This window comes from Ovis aries, chromosome 12 (assembly GCF_016772045.2).
Source record: "Ovis aries strain OAR_USU_Benz2616 breed Rambouillet chromosome 12, ARS-UI_Ramb_v3.0, whole genome shotgun sequence".
In the NCBI taxonomy this organism is placed as follows: Eukaryota; Metazoa; Chordata; class Mammalia; order Artiodactyla; family Bovidae; genus Ovis; species Ovis aries.
Window position 1 is genome coordinate 5,685,598 of NC_056065.1, and position 24,066 is coordinate 5,709,663.

At 37.0% G+C, this 24,066-nt stretch overlaps 1 protein-coding gene across 1 annotated transcript in view; it reads right to left on the reverse strand.

Moving 5' to 3' along the window:
• LOC114117340 (complement factor H-like) overlaps positions 1-24,066 on the reverse strand; it is a 64,630-nt gene that overhangs the window by 30,578 nt on the left and 9,986 nt on the right. Inside the window, exons 4-7 of the mRNA XM_027976253.3 lie at positions 10,125-10,301; positions 7,460-7,645; positions 7,170-7,349; positions 4,540-4,719 (exon numbers count right to left, since the gene is read on the reverse strand). Of these exons, the coding sequence (XP_027832054.1) occupies positions 4,540-4,719; positions 7,170-7,349; positions 7,460-7,645; positions 10,125-10,301 (723 nt within the window). The remainder of the gene's footprint in view (positions 1-4,539; positions 4,720-7,169; positions 7,350-7,459; positions 7,646-10,124; positions 10,302-24,066) is intronic.

Genomic DNA, 24,066 nt, shown 5'->3' on the forward strand with positions numbered 1-24,066 from the left:
TAATTTATAGAGAATAATTTGAGGACACATATCATGAAACTGATTAGGAATTCTTTTATCACATGAAAATAATCAGGTGTTTTTAATTAATTATCTATATTTCAATAAATTAATGTGGACTTCCAGAGAAGGCATATTATGAAAACTATGAAGACCTATTTTATAAATATTAAAAAGGTAATTCACAAGGACTAAGCCATTATAAATATATAATGTATCCAAGAATATATCAAAATACATGAAGCAAAGATGGGCAGAAATGAAAGAAGAAATAGACAAATCCACACCCTTTTTAGCAATTCTGAGAGCCTTCCTACTCTGATGGATAGAACAACTACAAAAAGCTATTTTAAGACATAGGTAGATTTTAGAACACTATGAACAAGTTAACCTGATCCAGAAACTAGAATATGCATATACTTTATATGAAATAGAAACATCACAAAGATAGACAATATGCTGTGCAACAAAGAATAACATTTAAAATATTAAAAATTTACAGTGTGTTCTATGACAAGGGAATCAGATTAGAAATCAATAAGAACAAATTATCTATGTAATCAACGATGATAATCATCAAATTGTATACAATAAATATATGCAGCTCTCTAGATAAAAATCATACCACAGTATTACTGTTAATGGAGAATGAATTATTTAGAAAATCACAAACATGTGAGAATTATAAAACACATTTCTAAACAACTGTTACATCAAAGAAGCCACTAGGAAGATTAGAAAATATTTCACATACAGTTAATTGAAAATAAAATTGATATATATTTATACATTTTTGAGGCACAGGTAAAGCAATACTTAGAAGTAAAAAAAGGTAGTTTTACAGGTTTAGATTTGAAAAACAGGATGGTTTGAATCAATGTTTTCATTTTTTATCTTAAAGAATGAAAGTAAAATTACAATGAAGCAATCAGAAAAAAGGAAAATTAAGTCCACAAGAGAGAAAAAATTGAGAAAGATTAATAGAAAACAGAAAATTAAGAAAGTTAAAAATCATGAATATTAACAAGGTAAAAATTAGACAAGAGAGGAAATGGAAGAAGCTGAGTGTGTTTAAAAGGTTAATTTGACTAATCTCAAAAATATACAAGCAACTTCTGCAGCTCAATTCCAGAAAAATAAACGACCCAATCAAAAAATGGGCCAAAGAACTAAATAGACATTTCTCCAAAGAAGACATACGGATGGCTAACAAACACATGAAAAGATGCTCAACATCACTCATTATTAGAGAAATGCAAATCAAAATCACAATGAGGTACCACTTCACACCAGTCAGAATGGCTGCGATCCAAAAATCTGCAAGCAATAAATGCTGGAGAGGGTGTGGAGAAAAGGGAACCCTCCTACACTGTTGGTGGGAATGCAAACTAGTACAGCCACTATGGAGAACAGTGTGGAGATTCCTTAAAAAATTGTAACTAGAACTACCTTATGACCCAGCAATCCCACTGCTGGGCATACACACCGAGGAAACCAGAATTGAAAGAGACACATGTACCCCAATGTTCATCGCAGCACTGTTTATAATAGCCAGGACATGGAAACAACCTAGATGTCCATCAGCAGATGAATGGATAAGAAAGCTGTGGTACATATACACAATGGAGTATTACTCAGCCGTTAAAAAGAATTCATTTGAATCAGTTCTGATGAGATGGATGAAACTGGAGCCGATTATACAGAGTGAAGTAAGCCAGAAAGAAAAACACCAATACCGTATACTAACACATATATATGGAATTTAGGAAGATGGCAATGACGACCCTGTATGCAAGACAGGGAAAGAGACGCAGATGTGTATAACGGACTTTTGGACTCAGAGTGAGAGGGAGAGGGTGGGATGATTTGGGAGAATGACATTCTAACAAGTATACTATCATGTAAGAATTGAATCGCCAGTCTATGTTTGATGCAGGATGCAGCATGCTGGGGGCTGGTGCATGGGGATGACCCAGAGAGATGTTATGGGGAGGGAGGTGGGAGGGGGGTTCATGTTTGGGAACGCATGTAAGAATTAAAGATTTTAAAATTTAAAAAATAAAAAACTAATTAAAAAAAGGTTAATTTGAAAATGATAATTTTGAAAAACAAAACTTTATTCACAAAATGAAGGAGGGAACAACTCTCAATACCAAAAATGAAGGAGGTGATATTACCAAATATACTATAGGATTAGAAGAAAAATAGAATGTTAAATGACTATTAGAAATGTTTTCCCATCAATCAATTTCATACGTTAGGTAAAAGAGATATTTCTTGAAAAATGCAACTTTCACACACTGATAAGACAATGTAGAAAATGTGAATAGCATACTCCCTATTAAAGAAATTGAATTCTTCATCAAGGGAATTTTTTGAAGAAGCAAACTGCATATCAGATCTCATGTGTGCTCAGTTGTGTCCAACTCTCTGCAACCCTATGGACTGCAGCCTGCCAGGCTTCTCTGTCCATGGGATTCTCCAGGCAAGAATACTGGAGTGGGTAGCCATTCCCTTCTGCAGGGAATCTTCACTACTCAGGGACTGAACCTGGGTCTCCTGAATTGCAGGCAGGTTCTTTACTGTCTAAGCCCCCAGGGGAGCCTATTTGTATGTCTGGAAAAATTGAAGCAGAAATAAATAGAGACATACCATGTTTATGAATTCAAAATTCAATATGGTAAGGAAGCCAATTGTCCACAATTCATTTCTCATTGCAAAGTCATCCCGTTTGATATACAACCCAATATTTTATCAAAATTTGTAAGTTTCCCCTGAAATTTCTATGTTCAAAACCAAAATAATTAAAGTTATATTGAGTGAGAAGAACATACTTAGAGACTATTATCAGACTTTCAGCCTGCTAAAAAGCTAGTTACAAAGGTAATTTGGCAGCAATGAAGATAGTCAAATGACTAAATAGAAAGTTCAGAAATAAATCAACCCTTTCATCGTTAACTGATTTTTCATTTCAATGGCTTTTCCACACATATTCTTAAAATAATTGACAATCCACCCATAAAAAATCAACTCGTACTTTATGCAATCCTCAAATGTTAACATGAGACAGATAACATACTTAAATATACTCACATAAAATTATAGTTTCTAGAAGAAACTGTAGAACATATGTACTTCACTACCTGTAGATGTTATTCGTTTCCTTAAAGATGAAGCTGTGTAGCAAGCTCTTTTAATTTTATACTTGCTATTAATTTAGAATAATTCATAAACGTGAATTCCTTGAAATTTGTTGAGAATTCCTTCATCATATGAAATAATAAATTGCTTTAATTTAACTATCTTTAATAAGCTAATATAGACAAGGTGCATGTCAAATATTAAGAAATATTTTATAATTATAAAAAAGTTAATTCACAAGGACCAAGCAATCATAAATATATAATGATTAATATACAATGCTGTGCTTAGCCACTCGGTCAGGTTCCACTCTTTGTGATCCCATGGTCTGCAACCTGCCAGGCTCCTTTGTTCTTGGGGCTTCTCCAGGCAAGAATACAGGAGTGGGTTGCCTTCATGGGATCTTCACAATACAGGGATTGAACCGAGGTCCCCCCCGCCAACCCCGCTCACTGCAAGCAGATTGTAGACTGATCTACCAGGGAAACTCAGGAATTCTGGAGTGGGCAGCCTAATTCTTCTCTAGGGGATATTCCTGATCTAGAAATTGAACTGGGTTCTCCTGCATGGCAGGGGGATTCTTTACCAGCTCAACTACCAAGGAAGCCCATAATATACAATGTACATTATGTATCAGCGTGGCAGTTATTTAGAAGCTTGTTTAATTCCCAAATAGTTATGCTCTTCTAAATAATTTATTCTCCATTAATACAGCTTTATTGTTGTATGATTTTTATATTAGGATCTTTATAAAAGGATGAATCATGAGGTTGAATATTAGATAGTAGATCTGGTTTTCCATTGATTTGAAACTTCTTTATAGATATTCTAGGCTTGTAGAAATTGGTAAACATATTGAGGATAGGGAGTCAAGATGTCATAGAGTCAGAGAAGAGAAACAGATATTAAAAGTAGAAAATTGAAATGAACCTATTTAACTGGAATTCATTAGGTAAACATGTCTCAAGTCTTTTCAAGATAGTTAAACAAATAGAGAAACAGATGACTAGATAGATACATAGATATATATAAATAAATAGATTGATACGTATAGATACGCTGATAAATGCATAATAGTTCAGCATAAGCCTAAGTACATTTATGTGTAATACACAAAATCAGAAACAATGGCTTTCCCGTAGAAATGAGCACACCTATAGCCCAGATGGTAATTTAAAGTCACAAAGTCTCTGAGTGGTTTGTCACATAGCTGACTAAGGCACATTATACAATTAATATTTAGACACAATATTTTGATTAGCTTCTAAATTACCTTGCAGATGGAAAATATTTGGAATGATAAATAGCTAAATTTCCTTGAAGCAGACAAAGATACTATTTTTACAAGTTAGAGAGATATAGGATACATTTTTAAAAACATTATGGAAAAGAGATTACCTTCTTTGCAGTCTACTTTAGGATCCCATTCTCCATTTATACAGATTGAGTGTTTGTGTTCTGATTTTCCTCGACATCGGTAACTTTTGTTGGTGTTATGGTCATATTCAATCGTATGTGCTGGTTTTCCCTCAGGTGGAAATAACGTTGACCCTTTACACTTCTTAAGTTCATCTGTTGCTATAAAATGAAAACATTCTCTTGAAAAGACTAATTCTAAAGAACCAAATAGCTAAGTATGGCAAAACCAATACAATATTGTAAAGTAATAAATAAATAAACAAACAAAATAGCTATGGAGTGAATAAAATAATGATGATAGAATTTATGCCTACAAATTCCACCAGCCAAGTTCTTTCTGATCAAATTTCATGAGATGAAAAATTATACATGAGCCTGAGTCTTGCGTCCAGTCTTTCTTTTGAAATTTCAGAGAAAATACCCATCCTGAAGATTTCTGCCTTTTTGATGATATACATAGCGAATAGTTATCACATGAATAAATTTGGTCCCAAACTTGAAATCTGTGCAAATGTTCAAATAATTTGCTTGTTGACCTTAAGCATTTCTGCATTGTTTGTAATTCACAATCTTAAAACAATAAAATAAAAACAATTTTCTGTGGACAAAGCATACCAAGTTGCTACTTTATAAATGTTTTTTCAAGAAATGTAATGAAACATAATAAGAAAACTACATCCAAGGTGTTTTGCATAGAATCTTAACTTTTAAGCAAATCTTTTACCTGACACCAAAAATAAATAAACACTTGAAATAAGAAGATTGGGTACTTAAAGTTACAACCTATCTTGTATATATACTTAGAGTCTTTGAACCACTATGTTATATATCAGATCATTATAATGCAATATAAAACAATGATAACAATTTTTCCTAGCTCCAGGATAAGTTAAATATGCACTTAAAAAGCTTTATATACATATATATATATATACATATATATATATATATATATACCCATACCTTTATATATATATACCTATTTCCTAATTTCAATGCAGGTGGAAGTTCTTTTTGAATTTGACAAAATATTAGTATAGGTCTTTGGCAGTGTATGTTAATGATTTGTTAATGATAAAGGCTAAGTGAAATGAATAAAATCAGGAAAAGTCAAGTAGGTAGTCAAAGAAAAGTGATTATTTCAAAATGAAACTCTGAAAGAATAAAACTACAAGCTGAATTGAAAATACAATAAAGGCTTGAGAATTAGCCTGTTTTTAAGATTTGTTCAGGGTGTAGAGGGACAAAAAACCAGTAGTATTCTTCAAGGAATGGTGGCCAAAGGAAGATGTATACTCAAAAGGAGAAATAGTGGCTGCAGGCCTCATCCTATGATGGACTGGTTTCTGGAAGGAAAGCAGACTTATTTTATTAGGAGAAAATAAGCATAGTAGGAAGAAAGACGAGCTAGATTAGACAGAGTTACAAAATAAACCTTGAGAGAAGAAAACTGGAATAAGATCTATTACAGCAAAACGGGACTGTATTAAACTGAATACAGGTAGAGGATTAACCTTTGCAAGGAAAACTCTGAAGTCTGAAGAGTAATAATTTTCCAAGCATTTTGGCATTAGGTAGAATGAAAAGTTAAATGAGGTGAGGTCATTTGAGGAGATAGAAGAGAACAAAGATGAGGTTTGGTCTTGAAGAACTGGCAATACCTAGGACAGGAATGTGTTCATAAAATTGTAGGGATTAATCAACAAAAATATTACTATTTAACTACACAAATCCTACTAAATGTCTCCCATCTGTCAACTGGTCTTTTGAGTGTGGGTCTTTCGACATACTGTCAGCAAAGAAAACAGCTATCAGTCCCTTGCCCTCACTCAGGGCCTGAGCCAAAGCCCTAACTTCTTCTTGGAATAATTAATGACTAGAAATATAATGAGCTAATCAGCCTGGACATCCAGAGCTCTCTTTGAATGCAGACCCCAGGAAAACTCCAGGAAAAAGTCGATTTCAAGAGAAAATGAAATAAGGCAGCTAACGTTGATTCTCCTGGCCAGTCATCAAAGACTTGGTCATCAAAAAGTCAGGATGAGTCTCTTACAGGGAAATGTGGTTCCTGGCCCCACCCAAGTGCCTCCCATGACAGAGTTACCTACTAGCAGGGAGGGCTTGAGCCCACCCTCCCCAGCACAGTAAATTCTCTTTGCAGAATTTGAAACAGACAGAGAAATAATCATTGTTAGAAGCTTGAGAGAGGCAAGATTCCTACAGAAATGTATTAAATGGGTATTTTCCTCAACTGTAATTCCTGGTTTCAAATGTTCTAAAAGAAAGAGTATCATATAAAAGCAAAAATGGCATTTCTGCAATGATAGTTGTATTTTCCTGGTAATTAGTACTCCCATTTTTGCTCGCATGAGCAACTATCAGTAAGATTTAGCTTCACACTTGTCAAAATAAACAATGTTAATATCAGGACAGAAAGATGCATAAAATTCTATTGCTCGTTTATATTTTTCCTCTTTAGACACATATTGAACTATAAAAATCAAATGTTTGGGATCATTATAATTTAATCTGACATTTTCAAGTATAACTCTAAATTTCAACAGTATGGCTGCAAATACTAAAGGTCAATTTGAGATGTGTATTCTGACCAATGCACTGAGGAGGCTGGGTCCACTCGCCACTAATACATGTGATAAATCTGGGTCCAATCATTGTAAATGCTTCTCTGCAACTCAACTCTACCGAGTCTCCATGGTGATAGGGAGGGACAGAAGGCTTGATATCGCCGTGATCAAGGTCAGGTATATCTCCACAGGTACGCTCCTCCTCTGAAAATCCACAAAAATATGTTCATCTTTAAAATATTATTTAAATGTGCATATGAATACAAATAAGAGTAATGATTTACCTTTAAATATTACTATTTTTAATACATTACCGATACACACAGGTAATGCTGTCCATTCTCCATCAACACACTGAATTTTATGAGAACCCTTCATCAGAAATCTGGAGTTGCAAGCATATTCCACGACCTCATTATGTGCATATTCTTCTTTGTGTGTTTCTTTCCCTTTCCCATTGAGAAGTTGAGGAGGTGGAGCACACGATTTTACTTTCCTTACTGTAGAAATATTGCATAAATTATGGTTACATTTTCTGTCTTATGACTGAAAAACCCAGCTAATGCAGAAATTTATTTTGCTAAATGATCTTTTATTTGTTATATAATTTACTTTAGCATTCTTAAACAATGAAAAAAGAATAGTGTTTACAGCAGACTCGTGTTTACTAATTCTGTTACTCTTCTTGAACTACCATATTGAAGTCTATGTATGCTCAGAAAGCATGTTCATTATCCAGACATGTAAATAAATATGCAAACCAGTTACTCAACACAGGTATGACTGTAAATATCATAGCAAACATAGCAATACATTTATTCCACAGAAACACTGTATGAAATCTTTTTGAAAAAAATATCATTTGAGAGATGCATTTGAACAGTTTAACTTTGATTCATATGATTTGATACATGTGACTGAATTGACTTTAAGTTACTTGACCACTCTTTAGACATACTTGCAGACATTAGATGTAAGTTCAGTTCAGCTCAGTCACTCAGTGTGACTGACTCTTTGCGACCCCATGAATCACAGCACACCAGGCCTCCCTGTCCATCACCAACTCCCGGAGTTCACTCAGACTCATGTCCATCGAGTCAGGGATGCCCCAGCCATTTCATCCTCTGTTGCACTCTTCTCCTCCTGCCCCCAATCCCTCCCAGCATCAGAGTCTTTTCCAGTGAGTCAACTCTTCACATGAGGTGGCCAAAGTACTGAAGTTTCAGCTTTAGCATCATACCCTCCAAAGAAATCCCCGGGCTGATCTCCTTCAGAATGGACTGGTTGGATCTCCTTGCAGTCCACGGGACTCTCAAGAGTCTTCTCCAACACCACAGTTTAAAAGCATCAATTCTTCGGTGCTCTGCCTTCTTTACAGCCCAACTCTCACATCCATACATGACCACTGGAAAAACCATAGCGTTGACTAGACGGACCTTAGTCAGCAAAGTAATGTCTCTGCTTTTGAATATACTATCTAGGTTGGTCATAACTTTTCTTCCAAGGAGTAAGCGTCTTTTAATTTCATGTCTGCAGCCACAATCTGCAGTGATTTTGGAGTCCAAAAAATAAAGTCTTATGCTATTTCTGCTGTTTCCCCATCTATTTCCCATGAAGTGATGGGACCAGATGCCATGATCTTCGTTTTCTGAATGTTGAGCTTTAAGCCAACTTTTTCACTCTCCTCTTTCAGTTTCATCAAGAGGCTTTTTAGTTCCTCTTCACTTTCTGCCATAAGGGTGGTGTCATCTGCATATCTGAGGTGATTGATATTTCTCCTGGCAGTCTTGATTCCAGCTTGTGCTTCTTCCAGCCCAGCGTTTCTCATGATGTCCTCTTCATATAAGTTAAATAAGCAGGATGACAATATACAGCCTTGATGTACTCCTTTTCCTATTTGGAATCAGTCTGTTGTTCTATGTCCAGGTCTAACTGTTGCTTCCTGACCTGCATACAGATTTCTCAAGAGGCAGGTCAGGTGGTCTGGTAATCCCATCTCTTTCAGAATTTTCCACAGTTTATTGTGATCCACACAGTCAAAGGCTTTGGCATAGTCAAGAAAGCAGAAATAGATGTTTTTCTGGAACTCTCTTGTTTTTTCCATGATCCAGCAGATGTTGGCAATTTGACCTCTGGTTCTTCTGCCTTTTCTAAAACCAGCTTGACCATCATGAAGTTCACGGTTCACGTATTGCTGAAGCCTGGCTTGGAGGATTTTGAGCATTACTTTACTAGCATGTGAGATGAGTGCAATTGTGTGGTAGTTTGAGCATTCTTTGGCATTGCCTTTCTTTGGGATTGGAATGAAAATGGACCTTTTCCAGTCCTGTGGCCACTGCTGAGTTTTCCACAGTTGCTGGCATATTGAGTGCAGTACTTTCACAGCATCATCTTTCAGGATTTGAAACAGCTCCCCTGGAATGCCATCACCTCCACTAGCTTTGTTCATAGCGATGCTTTCTAAGGCCCACTTGACTTCACATTCTAGGACATCTGGCTCTAGATTAGTGATCACACCATCATGATTTTCTCTCCAATATTAATGGTAGAGCTGCAGGAAAAAGGAAAACTAACAAGAAATCCTGCCAGTGTCAGGTGCCTCATGCATTTCTGTGGAATCTCCACCACATATTCCAAGAAGCTCCTGGAGGCCAATTTCTTAAAGAAGGAAATCTGAGGTATCTACTACCCAGCACATGTCCTTGGTGAGTATGCCGCTGCTAAGTCGCTTCAGTCGTGTCCTACTCTGTGCAACCCCATAGGCAGCAGCCCACCAGGCTTCTATGTCTCCAGGATTATCCAGGCAAGAATACTGGAGTGGGTTGCCATTTCCTTCTCCACCTTGGTGGGTATATCTCTGCCTTAATGCATTAGACTATAGATGCACTTGAAGTGGACAGAAAATTAAAGGAGGGAAATAAAAAGATTATTATCTGAAATCCCAATTCTTGCTCCAGCAACTGTCAGATAAATATTTACCTTTACACGTTGGAAGTCTAGGGGACCATCCAAAGTGGTAGCACTGAACTGAATCTGCTCCAACCATAATTCGACCTTGGCTGCAGGAGAATTTCAGCACATCTCCAACTTCAAATGTATCTTTCCTGGGATAAGCATTTAAATATGTATCCATTTCAGGAATACTGCATTCTCTTTCTATCGAAAAAGATAAATAATGAGTGAGAATATTTAACCATTGGAAGATAAATATTATTTGTGTCACATAAAATGAGGTGCTGGGTACTGCATACACAGAGGACATACATTAATGCACATTAATGCTCTTCCTTGAAAAACATTACATGTTAGGTTTTATACACCCTCTGCACTCATCTGGGATTTTGAGAAATATTAAGGTATTGAGCAGCAACATATATGTCCTGATAATTTATTTGTAAAGTCAACTTGTTAATACTGGATCTGATTTTATCACTGATATTTACAAAATATAATGCTGCTTTTTTGGTCTCAAAATGTATAAATATTCTCTCAGAATAAAAAAAAGACACAATTTTTAAATTGAATACCCTCTTTAATAAGGTAAAACAGTGCACTGACTGTCATCCAGTACTTAGATAGTGATCACTTGTTAAGTATAAGATCAATATTAAGAAAATATCTGTAAATATCATAATTGTTGAATAGTTATAATTAAAAAGGAAAAATTTTAAAGATAAAAAAATAAAATAAAATAAAAAGTATAAAATCCATCAAAAAGAAAATGAAAAAATGGTATTATAAAAATATAACTGGAAAACTAGAACACACAAGAGAGACATTTCTCTTGTATTTGAGTTACAGGTACATTAAAAATCACTTTATTTTACATACAAGTGTAGAAATCAAACTGAAACATGAAACAAACTGAGTAAACATGTTCAAGGTCACATAAGCATATTTTAGGTGTCTTGATTATATATGGGACAATACAGACATCTAATCTTATTGTACCCATAAATGAGCTTAACTATTAATATCTGCTTAATTATTCTGATTCATTTTTTAAAATGTGTAAACTTATCATTGAAAATGTGTAAAATCTATGACATTTGTGACATTGCTGTGTGTGGATTAGTCGTTCACTTGTTTCTGAGCCTTTGTGACCCCATGGAGTATAGCTGGCCAGGCTCCTCTGTCCGTGGAATTCTCCAGGCAAGAATACTGAAGGGAGTAATTCATTCCTTTCTCCAGGGGATCTTCCTAACCCAAGGATCAAACCCAGGTCTCCCGCACCACAGGCAGTTTCTTTACATCTGAGCCACCAGGGATTGCTACATATTATCAAAAATTTCATTATTCTTATTTGGAATCTTCCTATTGCTCAATAATTTATAAACTTCAAAACTGGAATTTAAGAATTAGAATCTCACCCAAAAGAAGGACTATCTAATAGTCTTCAAACATTATCATAACATTATATAGAAGCTAACTAGTTTTTTGTTTTTTTTTTTTTGTTTTTTTTTTTTTTTTACTAGTTTTTTAAAAGTAGTGCTCCCTCTTCCCAAAATCAATAAATTTATTTCTGCTTTTGTTTTACTGTTGAGTTTTGTAGCTTAGCTGTGAGGTTACTCTTGATGAGAACCATTGGGATTCCTTTCCTAAAGTTGTATTCCAAACTTCCACATAGCAATATTTCTAACGGTATGTGACTTTGTTTACATATATTGTGCTTCAGTCCAGTTCAGTTCGGTTCAGTTGCTCAGTCATGTCCGACTCTTTGCCACCCCATGAATAGCGACACACCAGGCCTCCCTGGCCATCACCAACTCCCGGAGTTCGATCAAACACACGTCCATCCAGTCGGTGATGCCATCCAGCCATCTCATCCTCTGTCGTCCCCTTCTCCTTCTGCCCCCAATCCCTCCCAGCATCAGAGTCTTTTCCAATAAGTCAACTCTTTGCATGAGGTGGCCAAAGTACTGGAGTTTCTGCTTTAGCATCATTCCTTCCAAAGAACACCCAGGGCTGATCTCCTTTAGAATGGACTGGTTGGATCTCCTTGCAGTCCAAGGGACTCTCAAGAGTCTTCTCCAACACCACAGTTCAAAAGCATCAATTCTTTGGTGCCCAGCTTTCTTCACAGTCCAACTCTCACATCCATACATGACCACTGGAAACTTATATAAAATTCCTATTTTATCCTACTACGTAAAGTGCTGCCTTAACAAAAAAAGATCTTAATATTAGGCTGTTTTCTAACTGCTTTCTTTACAAAGAGTGACTGTAAAAATGACATGATCATCTTAAAAGCCTTTGCCTTTACTTAGAATTGTTAGCAGCTCAGTTGTGTCTATCTCTTTGTGATCCAATGGACTGCAGCTTGCCAAAATTGCATGGAATTCTTCAGGTGAGAATATTGCAGTAGTTAGCCTTTCCTTTCTCTAGGGGATCTTCCCGACCCAGGGATCCAATCCAGGTCTCCTGCAATGCAGGTAGATATATTACTGCCAGGTGGCTCAGAAATTTTGAAATGGAAAGTGTGGTCTCTCAGGCATGTCTGATTCTTTTTGATCCCATGGACTATAGCCCACCATACTCCTCTGTCTGTGGAATTCTTGAGGCAAGAATACTGCAGTGGGATGCCATTCCCTTTTCCAAGAGATCTTCCTGACCCAGCGATCGAACCCAAGTCTCCTGCATTGCAGGCGGATTCTTTACTAAAATAATCAATCTTTTCTAAAATAGTCAATTTCTTTGCTGCCTCGGCTGCTGCAAAGGCGTGTGTCTCTGCTGATGAATGGTTTCCAGGCTTTCTTTGCATAGACGTCTTCCTACATAAACTTGACCCACAGTCCCTCCTACTTTTTAAGCACTTGGATTCTTTTGTTCTTAGAATACACTTATTGGAACAATAAAATAGAAATATTTTTACTTTTTGGTTAATTAAATATTTTATTTCATCTTTTTTTTTTCTTTTTTTCATACTGGCATGAAAGCTCTTGAAAGGCAAACCAGTGGCCGCCACTGTATCTTTCACAATTTTCTCTTCTGGCACATATTAGATGCTTGCCTACAGCCTGAAAACTGAAACTACCTGGGCTCTGGACACTGTTCAACAACCCTGGCCCATTTCTATAACAAGCTCCCTCTGTGTGTCTATATGAAATCTCTGTGCTCAATCTTTTCTACACTGCCCAGTGTTCCTTCTCCTCCTTCCCCCATGCACCATTCAGTCTCACATGACTTTGTCTCCTTCCTGAAATGAGAAGAGGAACCATCAGCACCTGCTTCTCTCCAGCATTGTATTTACACACCCATTTTCCTTCCTTCTCCTGACAGGAAGTTGCAAAGAATCCAGTTGTCACCAAGTCCAGGACTTTCTCAAAACTGCTGGTTCCTCTCCCACGTCTTTCACAGGGAGCCTGTGGTCAGTCTTTGCTGCTTCCCTCAAGGCTCATCCTCTTCAACGTTCATTACACTCTCATCTTTCCCATTAAAACAATACATAATCCACCGAGCAATATATCCTGAACCTCTTGTTCTCTGCCACAACCAAACCTTTTGAAAGAGTTATGTAATCATGCTGTATTGCATTTCTTACTAATAATTTATTTGGCAGGCTGTAAGTAGATTTTCCCCTGTCTATTCCATCTGAAACTGTCTCTGTTACAATTATTGTTGGCCTCCATGTAGCCAAATCCACCACATTTTAAGTCTTTTAACCTGACATTAACTGAATTAGAAATATTCATTAGTGTAACTATTCTAATATAATTAGATTACACTTTCCTTGAATAAACTGTATGGTAGACATTATGACAAGATGCTTACATGAATAACTTATTTTAATAACTAAAAAATCTTTTGAAATATTAGAACATTTGTAAATATTAAATCATTGTACAGATTCAGAGGTGTGAACAAACTTCAAATAGGCCGTTGCTCTTAGATATAGTTAGATAATGGTGGAATTGGATATAGAACCATTTCTGGGTGATTCCACAGGAATTACTGTTAGTCATTTTATTATTCCTTGCTATTATATCATGTTCTTCTGTCCACAACTATGAATCATTCATTCTGACATTTTTTTACCCTAAATTCTCTGGGTTCTCCTTTCTTTCTGTCCACTTTGCCATCTATTCTTCTTTCGTCAGACGCCTCAGTGTTGGAAGCTTCAGGACTCAGTCTTGAGCTCTTTTCTATTTTCATTCTACATTCATTTCCAATCTGATGTCATCATTTACAGAATGATAATCTCACATGTACATCTCCTGGCTAAACCTATGCATTCAACACTGTAGTTGATGTATCCATGGTGACGTTTATGGTCCATGGGCGGCACAACCACAGTGTGTCAGCAGGACAAAAGAAGGATGGCAGAAAAAAAGGAGAGTGAGTAGAACTGGATCTGCAGCTGGGGTTGGATGAATGGGCACAGAGCTGCACGGGAGGGCAAATGTTTGCGACAGAGGTGAAGCATTGAGGCTGTTGGAGAGTGAAGCAGCAGATCTGTGAGAGTCTGAATGGAATGAGGATCACACAGACAATCCTTGCCACAGCTGTACCCACACCAGACAAGAATTCAAGTCCCCTAGAAAGTGCTGTAGTTTGGAGCTGGAACATAGAGATTGGAAAACAATCCCAGGGCAAGGTCTACTGTTGACTGAAGGGAGATGCTGTGAGGGAACCTGATGGAGAAGATTGCAGTGGAAAATGCTTCTGAAGGAAAGCCAGCTAACCTGGAGGAAGGGTGATACTGCTGAGTCACACACAGACAATAGAGTGATCTCTGCAGCCTCTCTGTCTGAATACATCAGCACCAGACAGCTGAAACAACCCAGGGAGGGTAGCCCTATAAGGACCTGATGTGCAAAGCAACACAGAGGGACCCCAGCCAGGGTGATCTTTATGTCCCTGATGAGATAAACAACAGACAATTACCCCAAGTGTGGGGCCCTGTAAGCGGCTGAAGGGGCCAAGCAACAGGGAAGGGCCAGCCAAAGAGGCCCTCTGATGGCCAGATGCCAGAAGCTAGGAAAAGACTCTAATAGGGTCATCGCTCCTGCAGCTGAGTCAGTTGGTTTCCTTGCACTCTTAGCACTGCCAGGGTTCCCATAATTCAAGCAGCTGTGTCACCTCCATGCTCAATCCTCACTGGGCAGAGCTGTCGGAAGCTAGAAAAGTCCCGAATAGTCACAAAACTCCTGACGATAGCCACCAGCTTTGTATCTGGTGTTGCCAGGGTCCCCATTATCCAAGCTCCTGTGTCACTCCCTAGCTCAATCCCACAAGGACAGAGCAGCCAGAGGCTGCAAAAAGCCCTAAGGGCCTCATATTTCCTACTGTCATAGCCAATGGCTTCCCTTAGTACCTGGTACTGCCAGGGCCCCTGCAATCCAAGCAACTGCACCACTTCCACATTTGGTCCTCCCTGGGGCACACCCAAGTCGTCCAAGCGAGCCTCAGAAGCAAACTCCTGTAGACGACTCACATGCAAAGGTGGAGATAAAACCACAAGTGAAATCCAGGGGCAGGTGGCTAAAGAATAGAACCAAAACATTCCCACCAGTGGTACAAGCTGAAGATTGAATCCACATGATCAAGTAGGCAGACTTTCTATTTATGGAATATATAGAGTTCCTGAAAAACAAAAAACACTAGCACTGGCAGATGTGAGTAGGACCAGATTAGAGTCTGAGCTGCCCCCACAATAGGTCCAGAGACCAGCCCAGGGAGGTGAGGTGGACTGTGACTCACACTGAGGAAAAGGATGCTGACAGCCCATCAAAAAAATTTTATTATTTTTATATTTTAACTTATTCAGTAGTTGCTATTGGGTTTTTACCTTTTTATTCCTGTTATTCTAGTTGTTGATTTTAATGCTACCATTAAATCTACTTATGCTTTTGAGAAATTTTTTAAATCACACTTTTAATTTCCTTTAAATACTTCTTCCTCTACATTGGTTTTTGTTGTTTTATGGACTTTTTCCTACTTTTAATTTTCAAGGTTTTTAAAAATTTTATTATTTTTCCACATATATTCTTTCATTTGCTTTTCTTATTCTTTTCCTGTGGCAAATTATTCTTTTATATATATATAAACATTCATCTACCTCTACTGAAATTTTCTTTTCTAGTCTTTCTTTCTTTTCTTCCTTTTCTCACTATGTTTATTAGTCTGTTTTGCTTTATTTGCTTTATTCCCCAGTTGTCACATGGCTTTGGTTTTGTTTTCCAGTTTATGGTTTTAGTTAGTTTTGTTTTTAACTAGTTCATATCATTTTTGCTTTCATTTTCTCACTGGATCAATCTCTTCTACTTTCTTCTTTTTTTTTTTTTTAACACTGTTTGTTCCCCACCCCGCATGTACATGCATGTGTCTATATCCCATTATTTTTGTGAATACATGCCTTATTTTGTATTTGCCATTTGTATGGGGTTTCCATTTTGTTTTCTTGTTTCAGTGTGTTTGTTTTAATCCCCTTTAATGCCATTACAAACCGCCAGTGGTATCTCACTTCCCTGGCCAGAGATCAGGCCCCGAGCCCTTGATGTGGGAGCACTGACAAGACTCTAGACTGCCATAAAACTCCTAACCCCAGGGAGTATTTATTAGTGAGAACTCCCATAAAGGCCTCCATCTGTATACACCTGGCATCACCCAACTGCCAGCAGCACCCAGTTTAGGATGCCTCACCCAAAAAACAAACAAAATAAAAACACAAACCCAGTCATCAGCAAATAAGATTGCCACCTCACAAAGTCTTGCCCATTAGAGGGGAAAAAAAAAAATCTTACCTCCTTTCAGCAGAGTACAAACAAAAACAACCAAAAGGAACTTAAACAAACCACTAGAACCGTCTTACACACCAAAGGCAGAAACCAAAAAGAAGGAGGAATTCGACCTGAAAGCCTGAGAAAAGGAGACATCAAATGCAATAATGAGAAAAGAAAGGGGTGGGCAGAAAAATATTTCTCAAGTGAAGAAAGAAACTAGAAGCACAAAAGACCAAAAAAAAAAAAAAGGCTTGGGGAGGGGAGAATAGGTAAAATACCTGAAAAAGAATTCACAGTAATGATAGGAAACATGTTCCAAAACCTTGAAAAGAGAATGGATAAAATGCCATGAAGCAATCAAGAAATTAGCACAATAAACAAGGATATAGAAGAAATAAAGAATAAATCAACAAAGATGAATAACACAATCATGGAAATAAAAAAGTTCTCTAGAAGGAAACAATGATAGATTAACTGAAGCAAAAAAGTGAAACAGTGAGCTGGAAGAGTAAATAGTGGTAGCTGCTGATGAGCAGAATAAAAGCAAAAGAATGAAAAGAATTGAGGAGAGCTTTGGCGATCTCTGGGACAGTATTTACCTCACCAACATTTGAGTTGTAGGGGTCCCAGAGGAAAAAGAGAAAAAGAAAGTCACTGAGAACATTTTTGAATATATTATAGTTGAAAAGTTTTCCAGCATGGGAAAGGAAATAGCCAATCAAGTTCAAGAAGCACAGAGTGCAATACAGGAGAAACCCAAGGAGAAACACGTCGAGACACATACCAAGCAACAGAGATTAAAAACAAAGAAAGAATATTAAAAGCAGTAAGGGAAAAGCAACAAGTAACACACAAGGGAAAAGCCATTCAATTAAAGGCTGATCTTTCAGCAGAAACTCTGCAGGTCAGAAAGGAATGGCAGGATATATTTAAAGTACTGAAAGGGAAAAATCTACAAGCAAGATTACTCTACTTGGCAAGGATTTCATTCAACATTGATGGAAAAGTTAAAAATCTTTACAGACAAACAGAAGTTAAGAGAATTTAGCACCACCAAACCAGATTTACAACAAATATTAAAGAGACCTATAAGCATAAGACAAAGGAAAGACCTACAAGAAACACAAAATACTTTTAAAAATGCTAATTGGAACATATAGCATTATATTATATTATATTATAACAGAGAAATGCTAATAGTAATATATAAATAATTACTTTAAATGTAAATGGATTAAACTCTCCAACCAAAAGACACAGATTGGCTGAATGGATACAAAACAAGACCCATATATATGCTGTCTACAAGAGACCCACTTCAGACTTAAAGACACATACAGACTGAAATTAAAAGGATGGAAAAACATATTCCATGAACATGGAAACCAAAAGGAAGTTGAAGTGGCAATTCTCATTTCTGACAAAACAGACTTTAAAATAAAGAATATTATATGAAATAGAGAAGGGACATTATATAATGATGAAGGGATCAATCCAAGAAGAAGACATAATTCTATACATTTATGCACCCAACATAGAAGCACCTCAATGCATAAGGCAATAACTAACACACATAAAAGGGGAAACTGACAGCAATAAAATAATGGTAAGGGATGTTAACACACAATAATTGTAAGGGATGTTAACAATGGACAGATCATCAAAACAGAAAATTAATAAGGAAACATAAACCATACATGAAACATTAGACCAAACGGACATAATTGATATCTTCAGAACTTTCCACCCAAATGCATAAGAATACACCTTCTTCTCAAGTGTGCATGGAACATTTTCCAGGAAAGACCATACCTTGGGTCACAAATCAAACTTCAGTAAATTTTGAAAGACTGAAATCATATGAAGCATCTTTTCTGACCACAATACTATGAGAATAGATGTCAAATAGAGGGTAAATGGTAAAAACACAAACACTTGGAGACTAAACAATATGTTTTTACATAATAGACTGGATCCTGAATAAATCAAAAGGGAAATCAACAAATTCTTGAAGCAAATGACAATGAAAACACAACAACTCAAAACCTATAGGATGCAGCAAAACAGTTCTAAAAGGGAAGTTTATAGGAAGAAACAAGGAAAACATCAAATTGCCAACCTAATTTACACCTGAAACAATTCGATAAAGAGGGGCAAAAAACAAACCCAAAGTTAGTGGAAGGAAAGAAAGCCTAAAGATCAGAGCAGAAATAAATGAAAACGAAAGGAAGGAACAATAGTAAAGACTAATAAAACTAAAAGCTGCTTCTTTGAGAAGATAAACAAAATTGACAAACAATTAGGCAAATGCATCAAGAAAAAATGGGAGAAGAATCAAATCAATAATATTAGGAATGAGAAAGGAGAGGTTACAACAGAAATACAAATGATCATAAGAAGCTGTTATGAGCAACTATATGCCAATAAAGTGAACAACCTGAAAGAAATGGATATATTCTGAGAAAAGTTCAATCTTCCAAGACTGAACCAGGAAGAAATAGAAATTATGAACAAGCCAATTACATGCACTGAAATTGAAAATGTGACCAAAAAAAATACTCTCAAAAAATTAAAGCACAGGGCCTGATGACTTCACAGGTGAGTTCTCTCAAACATTTAGAGAAGATCTAATAATATTCTTACAAAACTCTTTCAAAAAACTGCAGAGGAAGAAGCACTTCCAAACTCATTCTACAAGGCCATCATTACTTTTATACCAAAACCAGACACAGACAACACAAAAAAGAAAATTACAGGCCAAAATCACTGATGAAAATGGATGGAAAAATCCTCAACAGAACACTGGCAAACAGAGTTCAAAAATACATTAAAAAGATAGTACACCATGATACAGAGAAGGCAATGGCACCCCACTGCAATACTCTTGCCTGGAAAATCCCATGGATGGAGGAGCCTGGTGGGCTTCAGTCCATGGGGTCGCTAAGAGTTGGACACGACTGAGTCACTTTCACTTTTCACTTTCATGTATTGGAGAAGGACATGGCAACCCACTCCAGTGCTCTTGCCTGGAGAATTCCAGGAATGGGGGAGCCTGGTGGGCTGTCATCTATGCGGTCGCATAGAGTCAGACAGGACTGAAGTGACTTAGCAGCAGTGGCAGCAACACACCATGATAGCAACCATCAACTTGGGTTTATCCCAGGGATGCAAACATTCTTCAGTATACACAAATCCATCAATGTGATATACAATATTAACAAATTGCAAGATCAATTCATATGGTAATCAAAATAAATACAGAAAAATTCTGAAAATTTTCAACACCCATTTATGATAAATACTCTTCAAAAAATGAGCAAAGAGGGAAACTACCTCTCTCATACATATATGAGAAAACCAGAGCGGACATCATTCTCAATGGCGAAAAACTGAAAGCATACCCTCTATGATCAGGAAACGACAAAGGTGCCCACTGTCACCACTATTAGTCAGCATTGTTTGGAAGCCTTAGCTACAGCAGAGGAGAAAAAGAAAGAAAAGGAATCCGGATTGGAAAAGGAGAAGCAAAACTCTCATTGTTTACACAGATGATACAACACATAGAAAACCCAAAAGATACTGTCAGAAAATTACAAGAGGTAATCAGTGAATTTAGCAAAGTGACAGGATACAAAATGTAATGTATTATACAGAGTGACATAAGCCAGAAAGAAAAACACTATATACATACATACTAACACCTATATATGGAATTTAGAAAGATGGTAACCATAACCCTGTATGCAAGACAGCAAAAGAGATACAGATGTATAGAACAGTCTTTTGGACTCTGTGGGAGAGGGAGAGGGAGAGGGTGGGACGATCTGGGGGAATGGCACTGAAACATGTATAATATTATATAAGAAAAGAATCACCAGTCCAGGTTCGATACAGGATGCTTGGGGCTGGTGCACTGGGACGACCTGGAGGGGTGGTACAGGAAGGGACGTGGAAGCAGGGCTTCAGGATGGGGAACATGCTTACGCCCATGGTGGAATCATGTTGATGTGTGGCAGAACCAATACAATATTGTAAAGTAAAAAAGAAAGAAAGAAAGAAAGAAAAAGAAAAATGAATACACAAAAATCACTTGAATCCCCATGAAACACTAGAAAGAGAAATTAAGGTATCAATCCTATTTACCATTGCAACAAAAAAGAATAAAATGCCTAGGAATAAACCTACTTAAGGAGAAATAAGAGCCGTATACAGAAAAGTATAAGACACTGAGGAAAGAAACCAAAGACAACACAAACAGGTGGAGAGCTATTCCATTATCTGGGGTTGGAAGAATCAACATTGTGAAAATAACTATGCTACCAAATATAATCTACAGATTCAATGCCATCTGTATCAAATTACCAATGCTGTTTTTCACAGAACTAGAACAAAAAGCTCACAATTCATAGGGAAACACAAAAGACCTGAATAACCAAAACAATCTTGAGAAAGAAAAATAGAGTTAGAAGAATCAACCTTCCTGACTATGAACTGACTACAAAGCTATAGTCATCCAGACAGTATGGTACTGGCAGAAAAACAGAAATAGAGACCAATGGAACAAGATAGAAAGCCCAGAAATAAACCCACACACCTATGGACAGCTTATGTTTGAAAAGGAGCAAGAATATGCAATGGGGCAAAGAGAGTCTCTTCTATAAGTGCTGCTGAGGAAAGCTTGACAATTACATGGGGAAAAAATGAAAATAGACTGCTTCCTAACACCATACACAAAGATAAACTCAAAATGGATGGAAAACACAGGCAGAACACCTTATGTCATAAATCACAGCAAGATCATCTATGATCCACCTCCTAGAGTAGTCAGAAAAAAAAAAGATAATCAAGTGGGACATAATTAAACTTAAAAGCTTATCCAGAAATCGTTAATAAGGTGAAAAGACAATGCTCAAAATGGAAAAAAATAACAGCAAATGAAACAACTGACAAAAGATTAATTTCCAAAAGATGCAAGCAGCTCATACAAATTAATACCAATAAAACAAACAACCCAATAAAAAAGTGGGGAAAAGACCTAAACAGAGATTTGTCCAAAGACCTACTGTGGCTAAGAAACATATGAATAGATGTTCAACATCACTCACTATTAAAGAAATGCAAATCAAAATTATAATGAGATATCACTTCACACCAGTCAGAATGGCCATGATCAACAATTCTACAAACAATAAATGCTGGAGAGGGTGTGGAGAAAAGGGAACCTGCTTGCATTGTTGGTGGGAATGTAAACTGATACAGCCACTATAAAGAACAGTATGAAGAGTCCTTACAAAATGAGGAATAAAACCACTGTAAGACCCACCAACCCCACTCCTAGGTGTACACCCTGAGGAAACCAAGATGGAAAAAGACCCATGCACAACAATGGTCACTGCAGTTCTGTTTACAACAGCTAGGACATGGAAGCAACATAGATGCCCATTGACAGATGAATAGATAAAGAAGCTGTGCTACATAAATACAGTGGAATATTACTCAGTGATAAAAAGGAATGCACTGGAGTCAGTCCTAAAGAGGTGGATGAACATAGAGCCTAGGATACAGAGTGAAGTAAGTCAGAAAGAGAAAAACAAATATTGTATACTAACACATATACATGGAATCTAGAGATATCGTACTGATAAACCTATTTGCACAGCAGCAATAGAGACACAGACACTGAGAACAGACTTATGGCACGGCTGGCAGGGAGGAAGTAGGGGGTGAGATGTATGGAGAGGGTTAGCATGCAAATTTACACTACTGTATGTGAAATAGACAGTCAATGGGAATTTGCTGTATGAATCAGGGAGCTCAAACCAGAGCTCAGTAACAACCTAGAAGGGTGGGATGGGCAGGGACCTGGGAGGGATGTTCATGTGGGAGGGGACATGGGTAAATCTATGGCTGATTCTTGTTTATGTTTGGTAGAACCCAACATAATACTGTAAAGTAAGTATACTTCCATTAAAAATAAATAAATATAAAATAAACAACCACCCACCCCAAAATTCCATATGCCAAGGGGCCCAGGAGAAGGCTTGCTCATGCATGCAAAAGGTAAAAGGCATACAGATCTCTGTCTTGACTGAGATGCCTACAGTGGCTCATGAACCATCTCAATTCCCTCTCAGCTGCACGTCAGGAGTCCCGGAAAACCTATCTTAAAAATTCATGCATGGAGCTAATCCCTCTGTGAAAGTCCAGGTTTTCACAGGAGGACCTCTGTCTGCTTCATTCACACACCCTTCTACCCTGTGGCCAGATCCCTGTGGTTACAACTAACTCAGAGGGAAGAGCAACCTTTGACAGACCACCAGTGAGTTTGCACAGAAATTTGGCTTAAATCTGTGACCCAGTACAGGAACACGAGCTTAAGATGTAGTGCTACTTTGGGGGAAACTAATGACAAGGTGTCAGTACCATTTCTGGTGCACTAATGTATCTAGACAAGACATGAAGCACAGAAATTCTGACAAAGCAGGGATGAGAAGTGTCAGCAGGGGCCACTATAGAAGATCTGAGATAGCTGCAGAGTCTCTAGCTAGGTTGAAGGAAGTTATCTCTCACCCAAAGGAGACTGGTACTTTAATTAGAAAAACAGCACCACAAAACTTCAAGGAACATGAACCCAAAGTATCATGACACCAACAAAGTATAAAAATCTTCAGTATTCACATCTGAAGACTGGAGATCTGTGATTTGTCCAAGGAATAATTCAAAATAGCTGTTTTTAATAACTTAGTGTGCTACAGAAAAAAACATTATGAGAATTGAACAAAAGCAGGAAAGCATTAAACAAATGAACAATAAACAATGGACAAAACAAACTTTAATAAAATGTACAAATCATAAAAAAAAAAAACAGAAATTCTGGTGCTGAAGGATCCAAGAATGAAATGAAAAAATTCATTGAAGAGCATCATCCACAGAGTGAAAAGAGCAGAAGAATCTGTGAGACAGATGACATATAGAAGTTATCCTGTCAAAGGAGATTTAAATCAAAACAAAAATATCTTATAACAAAGCAATGAAAAAAGAACAAAGAAAGGTTACATGATCTATGCCACATTGTCAATAGACCAATTTGCAAATTATTGAAGTTCTAGGAGGAGAAAAGGAGATGAGGCAGAAAACATATTTAAGGAGTAACGTCTGAGAACTTCTCAAATCAAGGATGATATTTGAATATCTACGTT